This window comes from Callithrix jacchus, chromosome 18 (assembly GCF_049354715.1).
Source record: "Callithrix jacchus isolate 240 chromosome 18, calJac240_pri, whole genome shotgun sequence".
NCBI classification, from domain to species: Eukaryota; Metazoa; Chordata; class Mammalia; order Primates; family Cebidae; genus Callithrix; species Callithrix jacchus.
The window spans coordinates 14,531,139-14,547,035 of record NC_133519.1 but is presented as its reverse complement, the minus strand read 5'-3'; the positions used below and the strand labels follow the sequence as shown (position 1 = coordinate 14,547,035).

Here is a 15,897-nt window from a genome sequence, read left to right as displayed (position 1 = left end):
GCAACCTCCACCTCCTAGGTTTAAGCAATTCTCCTGTCTCAGCCTCCCGAATAGCTGGACTTACAGGCATGTGCTACTACACCTGACTAATTTTTGTGTTTTTAGTAGAGATGGAGTTTCGCCATGTTGGCCAGGCTGGTCTCGAATTCCTGACCTCGGTGATCCACCTGCCTTGGCCTCCCAAAGTGCTGGGATTATAGGCATCAGCCACCATGCCCAGCCAAAAGTGTTTTATATTTTATAGACATTGAAGAAACTATGTTTAACATATCTTAGGGACTTCTGGAAGAAGGCATTATTTAATTCTGCTAGAAACACATTTTATTTTATGTCTTTAGGATTCTTAAATACTCTGAAGCAGAATATTCTCCCCCAGTGTATATAACTAAGATGGAAAAAGAGGAGAAACGAGGGGATATGATTTTAGTGTCCGGGATTAGAACTGGTGCTGCTGTTGTAAAAGTTCAAATTCGTGAACCATTCTATAAGGTAAAAAGTTTGTGTTATAAATTTTCCTTTTTTGGTGTGTTTTTCAAGGTAGGATTTCGCTCTGTTGCCCAGGTACTACAGGGACGCACCACCACACCCTGTTTTTGGTTTCTTTGTTTGTTTGTTTTGTTTTGTAGAGACAGGGTTTTGCCATGTTGCCCAGGCTATTCTCAAACTTCTGAGCTTAAGCAGTCTGCCTGCCTCGGCCTCCTAAAGCTCTGGGATTCCAGGTGTGAGCTACCACACCTGTCAAGTGCTATAAATTTTCATTTAATAGTCTTGCCTATGGAAAATATAGTTATTTATGTTTATCTACAGTAAAGCCCTCTAGCCTTATCTGATTTGGGCCAATAATTGGTCATTTAATTGAAAAAGTTATTTGAAGTGGGTAAGCATTAAAAAAAATTATCTTTCTTAAACATTTTATTGCCTGATTACAATTACAAATGTGACTGGCATTTTCTCTTAAAAGATATAACTACAGTTTATTCAGCAATCCTTGATGTAGGTGAAAGGCCTTTCTTTGACCATTAGTTCACTGATTTGAAATCTACATACACTTTCTTGCATAAACTACAGTTTCTAATTTCTTCCTTTTTGGGGGTTGGGAGGGTTCAAGTGATTCTTGTGCCTCAGCCTCCCGACTATCTGGGATTATAGGTGTGTGCCACCATGCACAGTAACTTTTGTATTTTTAGTAGAGACAGGGTTTCGCTGTGATGGCCAGGCTGGTTTTGAACTTCTGGCCTCAAGTTATCCACCTGCCTCAGCCTCCCAAAATGCTAGGATTACAGGTGTGAGTCACTGCCACAGCCCTAATTTCTAGTCAAGTGAAAATTTAGATGCAGGAAGAATTTGAGTGCAGAATTTTATATTTTAAAGGATTTTCCCTAATATTTTACATTTTTCACTTACACCTAATTGATAGTATATATTAGCAGCTTGCCTTTCACTTTTTTCGGTAACATTTAATTTTTTTTTTTTTTTTTTTTGAGACAGAGTCTTGCTCTGTCACCCAGGCTGGAGAACAATGTCATAACCTCCTCTCACTGCAACCTCTGCCTTCCAGGTTCAAGCAATTCTCCTGCCTCAGCCTCTTGAGTAGCTGGGATTACAGGTAGCTGCCAAATATGCCCAGCTAATTTTTGTATTTTTAGTAGAGACAGGGTTTCTCCATGTTGGCCAGGCTGATCTTGAACTCCTGACCTCAGGCGATCTGCCTGCCTCGGTCTCCCAAAGTGCTGTGATGACAGGCATGAGCCACTGTGCCCAGCCAAAACATTTAAATTTTTAGTAGAAACAACAGTTTTCTATAGTTTTGTTTTAATGCAATTATAATTACAAGCACAACTTGCATAAATAGATTTGGGAAAAACAAATGTCTTTTGGTAAGCATTTAATTCAATGGCAAGAACATGAGTGTGTGGACCTCCTAGAGAGAAGCCTACCAGCCTTGCATTGGGTAAATCTTCACAGAAATCAATGTGTTCAACAGGGAGCAGAAAGTGACTTAATCTAGCAAGTCAGTTAATTGGAGGTTGGCTAAAAGAATTTCTGCGTTCAGGCCGAGCTCGGTATAATCCCAGCACTTTGGGAGGCTGGCGGATCATGAGGTCAGGAGATCCTGGCCAAAATGGTGAAACCCCATCTCTACCAAAAATACCAAAAAAATTGTCTGGGTGTGGTGGTGTGCACCTGTAATCTTAGCTACTCGGGAGGCTGAGGCAGGAAATCACTTGAACATGGGAGGTAGAGATTGCATTGAGTCGAGATTGAGTCACTGCACTCCAGCCTGGCAACAGAGCGAGACTCTGTCTCAAAAAAAAAAAGAGAATTTCTGGGTTCCACAACTGAGTTTTACCTTTTCTCATTTCAGCATACTTGCCTTTCTATTTACCTACTTTTTCTCTTTTAGAAAACTTTTCTATTCTTAGTCTGAGTACCTTAGAAAGTTAATAAGGTATTAAGATTCATGATCACTTTTTAAGGGTAGCTGAAATTATGACTTGTGATTAGGAAAGCTTTTTTGAAAAAAAATTTTTAAAGAAATTTGAAAGTAGTAAGCTTTTAACAAGAAAGATGACTGTGAGAATTCTGTCCATGTAAACTGGTTTTTTTCCTATCTCTTTTAGAAAGTGGTAGCAGCATTGATACGTCTGCTTGTTTTGGAGAATATATTTCTTATACCATCCCATGATATTTATCTCTTAGTAGGAGCATATATTAAATACCAAGTTGCAAAAATGGTTCAAGGGAGAATGACAGGTAAGGTGATTTATTTTTTCTCCTATGATGACTCGCATTTCCCGAATCTTTTCTGCTGACAAGATCAGCAACTCCACTTTACATATGAAATATATTTGGGTTTTTAGATTTTGTTATAGAGTATTAATTGCTATACTTAATTAATATTAGACAGAGATAGCTCCCTATCTTGAACATATTAATGGCATAGTTCAGCTGCTTAGCTTCAGTTGCAAGAGGCATCTGAATTCTCTATTAAAACAACAAGTAGGCCAGGTGCAGTGGCTCACACCTGTAATCCCAACACTTTGAAAGGCCAAGGCAGGCATATCACAAGGTCAGGAGTTCAAACCAGCCTGGCCAACATGGTGAAACGCTGTCTCTACTAAAAATACAAAAATTAGCTAGGCATGGTGGCACATGCCTGTAATCCCAGATATTTGGGAGGCTGAGGCAGGAGAATTTCTTTAACTGGGACCCAGGAGGTGGAGGTTGCAGTGAGCCAAGTTCGTGCCACTGCACTCCAGCATGGGCTACAGAGTGAGACTCCATCTCGAAACAACAACTGGCCAAGCATGGTAGTTCTCACTTGTAATTCCAGCTACTCTGGAAGCTGAGGCAGGAAGATTGCTTGAGGCCAGAAGTTCAAGACCAACCTAGGCAACAGAGCAAGATCCCCCACCTCTTTTTAATTTAATCATATTTATTTATTTTTATTTTTTGAGATGGAGGGGATCTCCCTCTGTTGCCCAGGTTGTAGTACAGTGGCATAATCACAGTTCACTGTAACCTCAAACTCCTGTGCTCAAGTGATCCTCCCATCTTGGCATCCCAAGTAGCTGGAACTACAGGTTCCTGCCACCATATCCACCTCCTTTTTTTTTTTTTTTGGTAGAGATGGGATCTCATTATATTATCCAGGCTGGTCTTGAACTCCTTGTCTCAAGTGATTCTCCCACCTTGGCCTCCCTCCCAAAGAGCTGAGATTACAAGCATGAGCCACTGTACCAGGCCAAAGACCCCATCCCTAAAAATAACTAAATAAATAAAACAACAAAAACTTTACTAGCTTTTAAAGGGCAAGTGAAGATGCTTTACCAGAAGGGACTTGAACGGTCATTGCAATGATCTTTGTAAAAGTTGTTCCTTGAGAAACCCAATTCATCGACTAAAAACTTAATATTCTATTGATACTAAAAGTTACATTCCATTAACATTAGTTTTTTCATTACTAATAATGACCCCTCCTGCCACTTGGTTCACTAGTTTTTAAGAATACAGGCAATACCAGATATGTATATTTTTTGAGATGGCTTCTTGCTCTGTCACCGAGGTTGGAGTGCAATGGTGCAATCTCAGCTCACTGCAACCTCTGCCTCCTGGGTTCAAAGGAATCTCCTGCCTCAGCCTCCCAAATAACTGGGATTACAGGCATGCACCATCATGCCCAGCGAATTTTTATGTTTTTAGTAGATACAGGGTTTCACCATGTTGGCCAGGCTTGTCTCAAACTCATGACCTCAGCTGATCTGCTCGCCTTGGCCTCCCAAAGTGCTGGGATTACAGGCATGAGCCACCACACCTGGCCTCCAACAATATATTTTAACTCATATATTACCCTCAAATGATTACATGTAGAAATTCATCATAGCAGGAAAAACATTAGAAGCAGATCATACTCTCATTTTATGTCTGCTTCCTGATCATTTCTTTATGATCAAGAATACATCATTATCTACTGTAATGACTACTGTCATTACATTTATATATCTTTCATGTCTTACAGAGGTGAAATTTCCCCTGGAACATTATACACTGGAATTGCAAGACCATAGAGTTGCATTTAATGGTTCTCATTCTAAGAAAGTGGCTTTACTGGATGACAAAACAGCCGTGGTGACTGCCTTACAACTGGGCCAGACTAATCTTGTCTTTGTCCATAAAAGTATCCTTTTGTGCAAGTTTTAGCTGCCAGTCTATACTTCCTAGAGCATGCTAGACATGTTCTTTGGTAAAATAACTTATTAAGAGTGATTATAATACTCCTACAGTATTTTTCTATAGGTTTTATTTTTAACAAAGAATTATAAATTATTATTGTCATAATTTCTAACAGAGTAGGTAGAGAAAAGAAGAATAGTTGGAACTTGGGATCTACTGACTTCAGTGCTTTTTGCAACCTCCATCAAATTGTAATTAGGGAAATTTAAAAATTTTAATTAGGGGAAAACGGAGTTTCGAAGAACATGTGAGAATTTAATTTGTTTTTTCCTATTTGTATATGATAATTGAGAAAAGATGGTATTGTCTGCAGTAGATGTTTAACTAATATTTTTAAAATTGTGTTGAGAGCAATGTTTAAAAATTCACTAAACCTGCTATTCAAGGATTGAACAAAGAAGGGTACACAGAGATCTGTTATAGTCAGTGAAAACAAAAAAGAATGAAGATTTAAATTCTCGGAAAATTGAAACATGATTTGGACTCCATCTCTAAGTGTTTTATTTGGAAATTTTTTTGAATATTTGAATCTGAAAGAAATTCATTCAGCAAATATCTATTATATCTCTACTATATGCTCAACATTATCCTAAGCTCTGGGTATACAAACTACCATTTTATCCAGCATAGTTAGATTTTTTTTTTAAATATTTTTTTTATAGAGACAGGGTCTTGCTCTTTTGCCCAGGCTGGAGTGCATTAGTGCAATCTTGGCTCACTGCAACCTGTAAACTCCCAGGCTTAAGTGATCCTCCCAGCTCAGCCTCCCAAGTAGCTGGGACCACAGGCATGTGCCACCACACCCAGCTAATTTTTGTATTTTTTTGTAGACACAAGGTCTCACCATGTTGCCCATGCTGGTCTTGAACTCCTGGACTTAAGTAATTGACCTGCCTTGGCCTCCCAAAGTGCTAAGATTCCAGGTATGAGCCACTACACCCAGCCAGATTCTTTTTTTTTTTTTCCTTTTTTTAGAGGTAGGTCTAACTGCCCAGGTTAGAGTGCAGAGGTGTGATCATAACAAACAGTAGCCTTGAGCAATCCTCCCACCTCGGCTTTCTGAGTAGCTGAGACTATAGGCACATACCACCATGCCATACTAATTTTGTAGAAATAGGGTCTTGCTAGACTGAGTAGGCTGGTTGAACTCCTGGCCTTAAGTGAACACATCCTGGGCCGGGTGCGGTGGCTCACTCCTGTAATCCCAGCACTTTGGGAGGCTGAGGCGGGTGGATCACGAGGTCAAGAGATTGAGACCATCCTAGTCAACATGGTGAAACCCCGTCTCTATTAAAAATGCCAAAAATTAGCTGGGCACGGTGGCTCGTGCCTGTAATCCCAGCTACTCAGGAGGCTGAGGCAGGAGAATTACCTGAACCCAGGAGGCGGAGGTTGTGGTGAGCCGAGATCGCACCATTGCACTCCAGCCTGGGTAACAAGAGTGAAACTCCGTCTCAAAAGAAAAAGAAAAAAAAAGTGAACACATCCTGCTTAGGCCTCCGAAGTGCTTGGATTACAGGTATGAGTCACCACACCCAGTCTTTATCTAGCATAGTTAGAGAAGTCCTCTCTGATAAGGCGACACTGGTGCAGTAAGCCATGTGGATAATTGGTGAAAGACTTCTAGGAAAATGAAAGGGCAATTGCAACGGTTCTGAAGTAGGAACATATTTGACGTGAGTAGAAAAGAGTACGGAAGACAGTGAAGCTGAAGTGCAGTGAATCAGGAAATAGTAGAAGTAATAGAGTAGCGGAGGGGCAGATTAGGTAGGGCCTAGTAGGCTTATTCTGAATAAGCATGTCTCTATTCTGGGAACACTGTCTATGGGGTAGTCCTGCTTCGAAAGGAGCAGTACCTCTGCAGCTGCTGTACACTGCCACTTGAAGAAGAGTTGCTAACACCAAAAAAAAAATTCTATCGGGTTTTTGTATAATAGCGTTAGTCAGCTGGCTATATTATTTGTCTAGCACACATTAAGGAGAGTTATTGATCCCATATTGTTTACTTTTTAGTCATTTTAAGGCACCTAGGACATTTTTCAATAAATATAATTATACTTAAAAAATAAACTCAGTAAATATTCAATATTTATTGAGCCCCAATTGGTGTCAGACACTTTCCTGAATTCCCCAGGTAAACTTAAATGTTCTTTTTTCCCCCTCTATTTTCAGTTCTTCTTCTTCTTTTTTCCAAAGTATCAAATATGAAAATACATTGTATTTGTCCATTTATATGTCTTTTTTGAGGATATGGATAGTGACTATTCATGATTTGTTCCAGCACCTGGCATAGGGTAGCTGGTGGAACTGTTCATGGAGATGGAGAATATAAGAGAAAGAGCAGTTTTAAGGAAAAAGATAGCAAGTTCAGTGTTTCACATGTTAAATTGAAGTGCTTGTGAGGTAGACATCCCAAAAGAAATTTTATGCCTCTGGAGGAGAAAGATGGAAGATCAAGATAGATAACTGAAAATTAGTTTATAGGTAGGTGATAGTTGGAGCTATTGTAGATAAAATCACCTACGGAAATTATATAGAGTGAGATAATTTGGCCAAAGATGGAATTGTGTAATGCTGGCTTTTTATGGTTCAGATGGAAAAAGAGGACCTGTAAGGAGGATCTGAAAGAATGCTTAAAATGTAGTATTATAGAAAAACCAAGGATGGGTGTGGCAGCTTATGTCTGTAATCCCAGCACTTTGGGAGGCTGAGGCAGGTGGATTACTGGTCAGGAGTTTGAGACCAGGCTGGCCAACTTCGGGAGACTCCTTCTCTAATAATAATATAAAAATTAGGCCGGGCATGGTGGCTCACGCCTGTAATCCAAGCACTTTGGAGGCCAAGGCGGGTGGATCACCTGAGGTCAGGAATTCAAGACCAGCCTGACCAACATGGTAAAACCCCATCTTTAAAAAAAATAAAAATTAAATTAAAAAAAAATTAGCAGAGCATGGTGGTACATGCCTGTAATCCCAACTACTCAGGAGGCTGAGGCAGGAGAATCACTTGAACCTGGGAGGCAGAAGTTGTAGTGAGCCGAGATGGCACCACTGTACTCTAGTTTGGGAAACGAGTGAAATGAGTCTCAACTGAAAAAAAAAAAGAAAGAAAAACCAGAGAGAGGAGTTTCCTGATAACCAAATTAGAAGTTTACAAAGAGAAGAAGATTGTTCAACACGTCAGATCTGGTAGTGATGTCAAGATAAAGACTGAAAGCTTGTGGTAACTAGGAGGTCTTGGGTCACTTTGTCAGTAAAATCAGCTTGGCTTTCACAAGGACAAAACAAAGTAGAATTTTGAAAAAGACACAAGGACGACTTTTTTTTTCTAAGATTGGAAAAACTTGAACGTTTCTCTTAATTAAACAGAGAAAGATGGTAGAGATAAGGGGAAAAAGGGAGCCAGTTGATGGAGCATGTTTTCTGAGAGGCAACAGAAAATGAGATTTAGAATGCAGATAGAAGGCTTAGATCTTATTCTGATATCTTATCCCAATATCAGAAGAATGAATTGTTGTAGAGATCTGTTGAGATGTTTGTAAAATGAAGGGGATGTTATTTCTGACTTTCTTTCTAGCTCTTACATTTTATGAATATTATATATATAATATTCTGATATAAAGTACATATCAGAACTAATATATATATAATATATAATAACTAATATATATATTATATATATATATAACTAATATATAATATTCTGATATAAAGTACATATCAGAACTAAACCTAAGTTTGGCACAGAGTTACCCATAAAGTATTTAGAAGATTTGCTTTAGGCCAGGCACAATGGCTCATGCATGTAATCCTAGCACTTTGACAGGCTGAGGCAGGAGGATTTCTTGAGTCCAGGAGTTTAAGATCAGTCTGGGCAACATAGTGAGACCCTATCTCTACAAAAAGTAAAAGGTTAGCCAGATGTGATGGTGCAGGCCTGTAGTGACAGAGTGAGACCCTGTCTCACAAAAAAAAAAAAAAAAAAAAAAAAAAAGCTGGACCAGGTGCAGTGGCTCATACCTGTAATCCCAACTTTGCGAGGCTGAGCCAGGTGGATCACCTGAGGTCAGGAGTTTGAGACCAGCCTGGCCAACATGTCAAAGCCCTGTCTCTAATAAAAATACAAAAAATAGCCAGGTATGGTAGCACGTGCCTATAGTCCAAGCTGCTTGGGAGGCTGAGGCAGGAGAATCGCTTGAACCTGGGAGGTGGTAGTTGAGTAAGCCAAGATCATGCTGTTGCACTCCAGCCTGGGTGACAGCACAATGGTGCAATGTCTGCTCACTGCAACTTCTATCTCCCAGGTTCAAGCAATTCTTCTGCCTCAGCCTCCTGAGTAGCTGAGATTATAGGCACCCACCACCACTCCCAGCTAATTTTTGTATTCTTAGTAGAGACAGGGTTTCACCATGTTGGTAAGGTTCGTCTCAAACTCCTGAACTTAGGCAATCCACCTATCTCGGCTTCCCAAAGTGCTGGGATTGTAGGCATGAGCCACCATGCCTAGCCAGTTTTTCAATTTTTTTTTTTTTTGAGACGGAGTTTCACTCTTGTTACCCAGGCTGGAATGCAATGGCATGATCTCGGCTCACTGCAACCTCCGCCTCCTGGGTTCAAGCAATTCTCCTGCCTCAGCCTCCTGAGTAGCTGGGCTTACAGGCACATGCCACCATGCCCAGCTAATTTTTTGTATTTTTAGTAGAGACGAGGTTTCACCATGTTGACTAGGATGGTCTCAATCTCTTGACCTCGTGATCTACCCACCTCAGCCTCCCAAAGTGCTGGGATTACAGGCTTGAGCCACTGTGCCTGGCCTTCAATTTTTTTTTTTTTTAGAGATGGGGCTTCACTATGTTGGCCAGGCAGGTCTTGAATTCCTGGGCTCAAGCAATCCTCTCATCTCAGCCTCCCAAAGTGTTGGGATTACAGGCATGAGCTACTGTGCCCATTCTAAATTAGTGTATTTCAGATTGAGTATTTTCTGTTTAGCTATGTCAGTTATGTATTTCTTTTTATTTTTAGATGAAGCCTCACTCTGTTGCCCAGGCTGCAGTGCAGTGGCAAGATCTCAGCTCACTGCAACCTCCGTCTTTCAGGTTCAAGCAATTATCTTGCCTCAGCCTCGCAAGTGGCTGGGATTACAGGTGCATGCCACCAGGCCTGGTTTATTTTGATATTTTTAGTAGAGATGAGGTTTCACCATGTTGGCCAGGCTGGTCTCAAACTCCTGACCTCAGTTGATCCACCTGCCTCAACCTCCCAAAGTGCTGGGATTACAAACATGAGCCACCCCACCTGGCCAATTATGTATTTCTCTGAGCAAAAGTAATTTATTCTTAGCTTTTGGATGTAGTATTTTTTTTAGAACAAAGCATAGTCTTAATTAGATTCTATATAGACTGATACTGAAATAAATTTATGTTCTTGCCAGAATTATCTGAAATGGTAGTGGTGGAATGGCAGTATAAGTGACCCAGAAGTATCTTTGGTGAGCAGAAACGTTTTGGTGTTAAACATTTGCTGCAGATAATAGAAAATCAACTAGTGGCCGGGCGCGGTGGCTCAAGCCTGTAATCCCAGCACTTTGGGAGGCCGAGGCGGGTGGATCACGAGGTCAAGAGATCGAGACCATCCTGGTCAACATGGTGAAACCCCGTCTCTACTAAAAATTACAAAAAATTAGCTGGGCATGGTGGCGCGTGCCTATAATCCCAGCTACTCAGGAGGCTGAGGCAGGAGAATTGCCTGAACCCAGGGGGCGGAGGTTGCGGTGAGCCGAGATTGCGCCATTGCACTCCAGCCTGGGTAACAAGAGCGAAACTCCGTCTCAAAAAAAAAAAAAAAAAAAAAAAAAGAAAATCAACTAGTGATTTTGAAACTGTCTGTGGAGTTCTAGGCACATTGCTGGATGGCAAGTCATGCCTCTCCCTCTTCGTCCATCAACACTGTTCATCCCTTCAGCCAGAAGGTCTCTTCCTCCAGAACAGAGCTACTTTGCCCTGCTTCCATACTGGGCTCCTGTGTAGGTGTTTATTTGGAAAAAGGGTTCTGCAGCTACATTAATATTAAAAGCACAAAGCATGATCTTTTTTTCCTCCCTTTCTATCCTTCCTTAAATTTGAAATTCAAGAATATCTGACTCATAAGGTGACTGAGAGTCCCTCAGACTTTTCACAGAAGTATACACATTTAAGTTTTGGCTTTCCAGAGGATAATAAAAGATAGGAATTTGTTTGTTTTCATTTGTGCATTTGTTTGTTTTTCTTCTTTGGTACCTTTCCTTTTTACCCAACTCTGGCTCACATAATTTCCTTAAGCAAAAATTAAGGTGTTCATATGCGATCTGTGTCTGGACTCCCAAATTGCACAATATATGTTGTAGAGCCTGGATTTTTAGGTATCTTAGATCATACTTTTCAGAAAGGTGGATAGTTTAAATGATTTCTCTAAAATGAGTGCATTAAAAACTAGAGTGTTTCTTCAACTTTCATTCTGAGACTTACGGAATTTCAAATTCTACCTTACTTTGACATGTTTAATCAAATTGTTCTGATTAAATGCTATCACAAGAGTGAAGCATGTTGAAACAGATTGTGAGAAAATATGAAAATCCATGTAATACAATTTTGAGGCTAGGAAAAGAGACTTTATACAAGGAAAAATAATCTTAATGCTCATATGTCATATGAAACAATGAGAAGGACTGAAAGAAGCTAAAATATTGCCTGACACATTAAGAATGAGCCAAAAGTCTAGTTTCTTCTTGTCTACAGAGATAAGTGAAAGTGTTTCCTTTTTTTGTTGGTGCTGGTTTTTTTTGTTGTTGAGACAGGGTCTTGCTCTGTCACCCAGACTGGAACACAGTGGCACAGTCTAAGCTGACTGCAACCTCTGCCTCTTGGGCTCAAGCAGTCTTCACACCTTAGCCTCCCAAGTAGCTGGGACTACAGTTATACCACCATGCCTGGCTAATTTTTATGTTTTCTGTAAAGATGGGATTTTGCCACAGTGCCTAGGCTAGTCTTGAACTCCTGAGCTCAAGGGATCTGCTCTCCTCAACCTCCCAAAGTGCTAGGATTACAGGCATGAACCACCATGCCAGCCTAAAGTGCTTCTTTATACCTGAGATGAGCTAAGTTAAACCAGGATTTTTGGAACCCTAAATTATTATATAATTTTTTCTTTTTTTTTTTCTGAGACAATGTCTGGCTCTCTTGTCCAGGATGGAATGCAGTGGTATAATCACAGCTCACCATAGCCTCCAGTTCCTGGGCTTAAGTGATCCTTCCACCTCAGCCTCATCAGTAACTGGAGCTATAGCTGTGAGCCACCACACTCAGCTAATTTTTAAATTTTTTGTAGAGGTGAGATCTTGCTGTGTTGCCCAGGCTGGTCTCAAACTCCTGGACTCAAGCAATTCTCCCTCCCTGGCCTCCCAAGTGTTAGAATTATAGGCTTGAGCCACCAGGCCCAGCCTTATATTGAGAGAAAGAACTAAAAGATCTACTTTGGAGAGCCAGGTGCAGTGTTTCATGTCTAATGCCAGCACTTTGGGAGGCTGAGGCTGGCATATTACTTGAGCCCAGGAGTTTAAGACCAGTGTGGGCAACATGGGGAAACCCTGTCTCTACTATAAATAGAAGAATTAGCCAGGTACAGTGGCCTAAGCTTGTAGTCCCAGCTACTTAGAAGACTGAGGTGGAAGGATCGCCTGAGCCCAGGAGGTCAAGGCTGAGGTAAGTCAGGATCACACCACTGTACTCTAGCATCTGTGATAGTGAGACCCTGTCTCAAGAAAACAAAACAAAACAAATCTACTTTAGACCAGGCACAGTGGCTCAGGCCTGTAATCCCAGCACTTTGGGAGGCTGAGACAGGCAGATGACTTGAGGCCAGGAATTTGAGACCAGCCTGGCCAACATGGCAAAACCCCATCTCTCCTAAAATCACAAAAATTAGCTGAGCATGGTGGTGTCACACCTATAATCCCAGCTATTTGGGAGGACGAGGGTGTGCCCAAGAATTAGTTGAACCCAGGAAGTGGAGGTGGCAGTAAGCCAAGATCACCTCTGCACCCCAGCCTGGGCAACAAAGCAAGACTCTGTCAAAAAAATAAAGTAAGAAAAGAAAGGAAGAAAGAAAAAGAAGGAAGAAAGGAAAGAAAGAAAGAAACAGAAAGGAAAGAGAAAGGAGGGAGGGAGGGAGGGAAAGAAGGAAGGAAGAAAGAATCTACTTTGGAAACCATCTCCATCTATTAGTAAATTTTGCTGTTTGAATAGCTTTATAAAGATTGTATTTTTAAATTCATTGTAGAAAAATATTAGCCTCTTCTAATATTTTTGTTTCTTGGTTTGTATATAGGTTTCAGTGTCCAACCTGTAAAAAAATGTTGGCCTCTTCTAATATTTCTGTTTCTTGATTTGTGTATAGGTTTCACTGTCCAGCCTGGAAATCAATGGAGTCTAGAGGTGGGACAGTTGTATGTCATTACTGTAGAAGTCTTTGATAGAAGCAGCACAAAAGTCTATATTTCAGACGTGAGTTACTCTTTTGTATTTTTCTGAGCTTCTTATAGGGATGAGATACATAAGATATGCAGTGGGCCATCTTCCTGGCTCAAAAATCCAAGCCCTCTTTCTTTCTTTGATTCTAGATTTTTACCTTTGGAAAGGCAACTTGCTAATTTATTATTATCATTAATTCCATTATTCTTTTTTAAAATTTTTTAAATTTTTGAGACGAGTTGTGCTCTGTCACCAGGCTGGAGTGCAGTGGGGCGATCTCGGCTCGCTGCAACCTCTGACTCCCTGGTTCAAGAGATTCTCTTGCCTCAGCCTCTTGGAGTAGCTGGGATTACAGGCACACGCCACCATGCCCAGCTAATTTTTGTATTTTTAGTAGAGACGGGGCTTCACCATGTTGGCAAGGATGGTCTCAATCTCCTGACCTCATGATCCACCCCCTTTGGCCTCCCAAAGTGCTGTGATTACAGGTGTGAACCACCACACGCAGCCCTTTTTTTTTTTTTAAAGAGAGTCAGTCTCTTTCTGTCACCAGAGCTGGAATTGTGTGATCATAACTCACTGCAGCCTCCAACTTCTAGCTTAAGCAATCCTCCTACCCCAACTGGAATTAAAGGCATAAGCAACCATGCCCAGCTAGTTCTGTTCTTGAGGAATGCTAAATCAGAAGTAAAAGATATATAATTTGGTCAGAATTATAGAAAAGAATTGAAACGAGTACCAGTGATAACACTTTGGAGGGTGTCCACATTCTACAACTTCACATCAGAGATAGTTACCAGGGTTTTGTAGTGATGAGAGTAGTAGCATGAATATTAGATGTGAAATATTGTACTCAGAGTTCTTATTTTATCCTGAGAACTGCCAATTTATAAAATGGTAAAAATTACACTAAAATTTGCCTAAGCTTTGACTCTTGCTATTCCTAATGCTTGCCATTGATAGATCTTTCAAAAACTAGTACCATTTTAAAATTATATCGCCCCAACTTAGAATTTCCATGAGGGACAGCGAGAGTTTTGTTTTTATCTCTATTCCATGAATGCATAGCTACAGTTTTATATATGCTTTGGGATTAAGATGGCTTCAGGGAAAGAACATATCTTCAGGTTTGTGTTACTGTGGGACTGATTTTCAGAATCTCAGGATTACACACAACTTTCCTAAGGAGTACTTTGAAGAGCAACTAACTACTGTGAATGGATCTTACCACGTAGTAAAAGCCCTGAAAGATGGTGCTGTGGTAATAAATGCATCCTTGACCTTCATCATTTACCAGGTAGGAATTAAAAAGACAGTGTTTGTATTTTAAGCACACCAAAGAAGCTTGACTGATTTGTTGATTAGCAAGCAGATAAATAACATATGCCACCTGTATCTTTCACAATAATAAAGAAATGGATAAACAGCACACTCTGTAAGTTTATACCGCTACAAATTTTCTGTTCTAATCTGTGTTATTATACCTAAAAATGTCTGCATTTGTGGTCATTGTGTATATATTATTTGGGGTTTCAAGTTGCATTAAAACATTTTTTTTTTCTTTTTGAGAGAGGGCCTCATTTTGTCAGCCAGGCTGGAGTGCAATGGTGCAACCACGGCTCACTGCAGCCTCAACTTCCCAGGCTCAAACAATCCTCCCACCTTAGCCTCCTGAGTAGCTGGGGCTACAGATGCATGCCACCATACCTGGCTAATTTTTGGTTTTGTTTAGTCTTTTTGAGACAGACAGAGTCTTACTCTGTTACCCAGGCTGGAGTGCAGTGGTACAATCTTGGCTCACTGCAAGCTCTGCCTCCCAGGTTCAAGTGATTCTCAGGGGTCTTTCTCAGCCTCTCAAATAGCTGGGATTACAGGCACCTGTCATCATGTCCAGCTAATTTTTGTATTTTTAATAGAAACAGGGTTTCACCATGTTGGCCAGGCTGGTCTTAAACTCCTAACTTCAAGTGATCCACCCACCTCAGCCTCCCAAAGTGCTGGGATTCCTGGCATGAGCCACCATTTTCAGCTCTTAAAGTTTCTATGGTGGAGGAATTTTATGATGGATTGTTGGGTTATATCTTTCTTCTTTTTTAATATAAACATTTCTGCCATATTCTATTGGTTATTTAGACCAATCCAAAGACAATGTATATTACGTAATGGCTACTATACAAGGGGATGAATAACAGGAGTCAGAGATCTTTGGGGGCCATATTTTAGTCTCGTTATCATAGATAGGTGCTCCAAATTGGTTCTGGGCTCTCTGATATTAGACTTAAATGATTTAATGAGCCTGTTTCCAGTGATAAAGTGAGCACTGGTATTCCACAGCACGCAATAGCAAAAAAGCTGTTTAAATTATTACCTGTAGACACTGCAGTAAAGTGCATAGAGAAGGCAAAGCTTTAGGTAACCAAGTGGTCACTGCCATAAAACATTGTAGTGAAAGTAAGGGATTTAATATGATTGATTACTGTTGCTAAATGTGCTGGATAATGTGGGGAAAGAAAATTGTTAGATCAGGGCTTTAAATTCCCAGCACAAGATCACCATAAGAGATCTAAAAGTGGCCAGGCGCGGTAGTCATGCCTGTAATCCCAGCACTTTGGGAGGCTGAGGCGGGTGGATCACGAGGTCAAGAGATCGAGACCACCCTG

The 15,897-nt window shown here is 40.6% G+C and overlaps 1 protein-coding gene across 8 annotated transcripts in view; it reads left to right on the top strand.

Annotated features, from left to right (window-relative positions):
- The window catches only part of NUP210L (nucleoporin 210 like), a 143,259-nt gene that overhangs the window by 20,810 nt on the left and 106,552 nt on the right, over positions 1-15,897 (top strand). For 7 of the 8 annotated variants that reach the window (XM_035279949.3, XM_035279945.3, XM_035279946.3 and 4 more), the window contains 6 exons: positions 339-489; positions 2,622-2,754; positions 4,520-4,678; positions 11,062-11,130; positions 13,164-13,270; positions 14,394-14,534. In XM_035279949.3, the coding sequence (XP_035135840.3) occupies positions 339-489; positions 2,622-2,754; positions 4,520-4,678; positions 11,062-11,130; positions 13,164-13,270; positions 14,394-14,534 (760 nt within the window). The remainder of the gene's footprint in view (positions 1-338; positions 490-2,621; positions 2,755-4,519; positions 4,679-11,061; positions 11,131-13,163; positions 13,271-14,393; positions 14,535-15,897) is intronic. The other variant, XM_035279948.3, reaches the window with a different exon arrangement.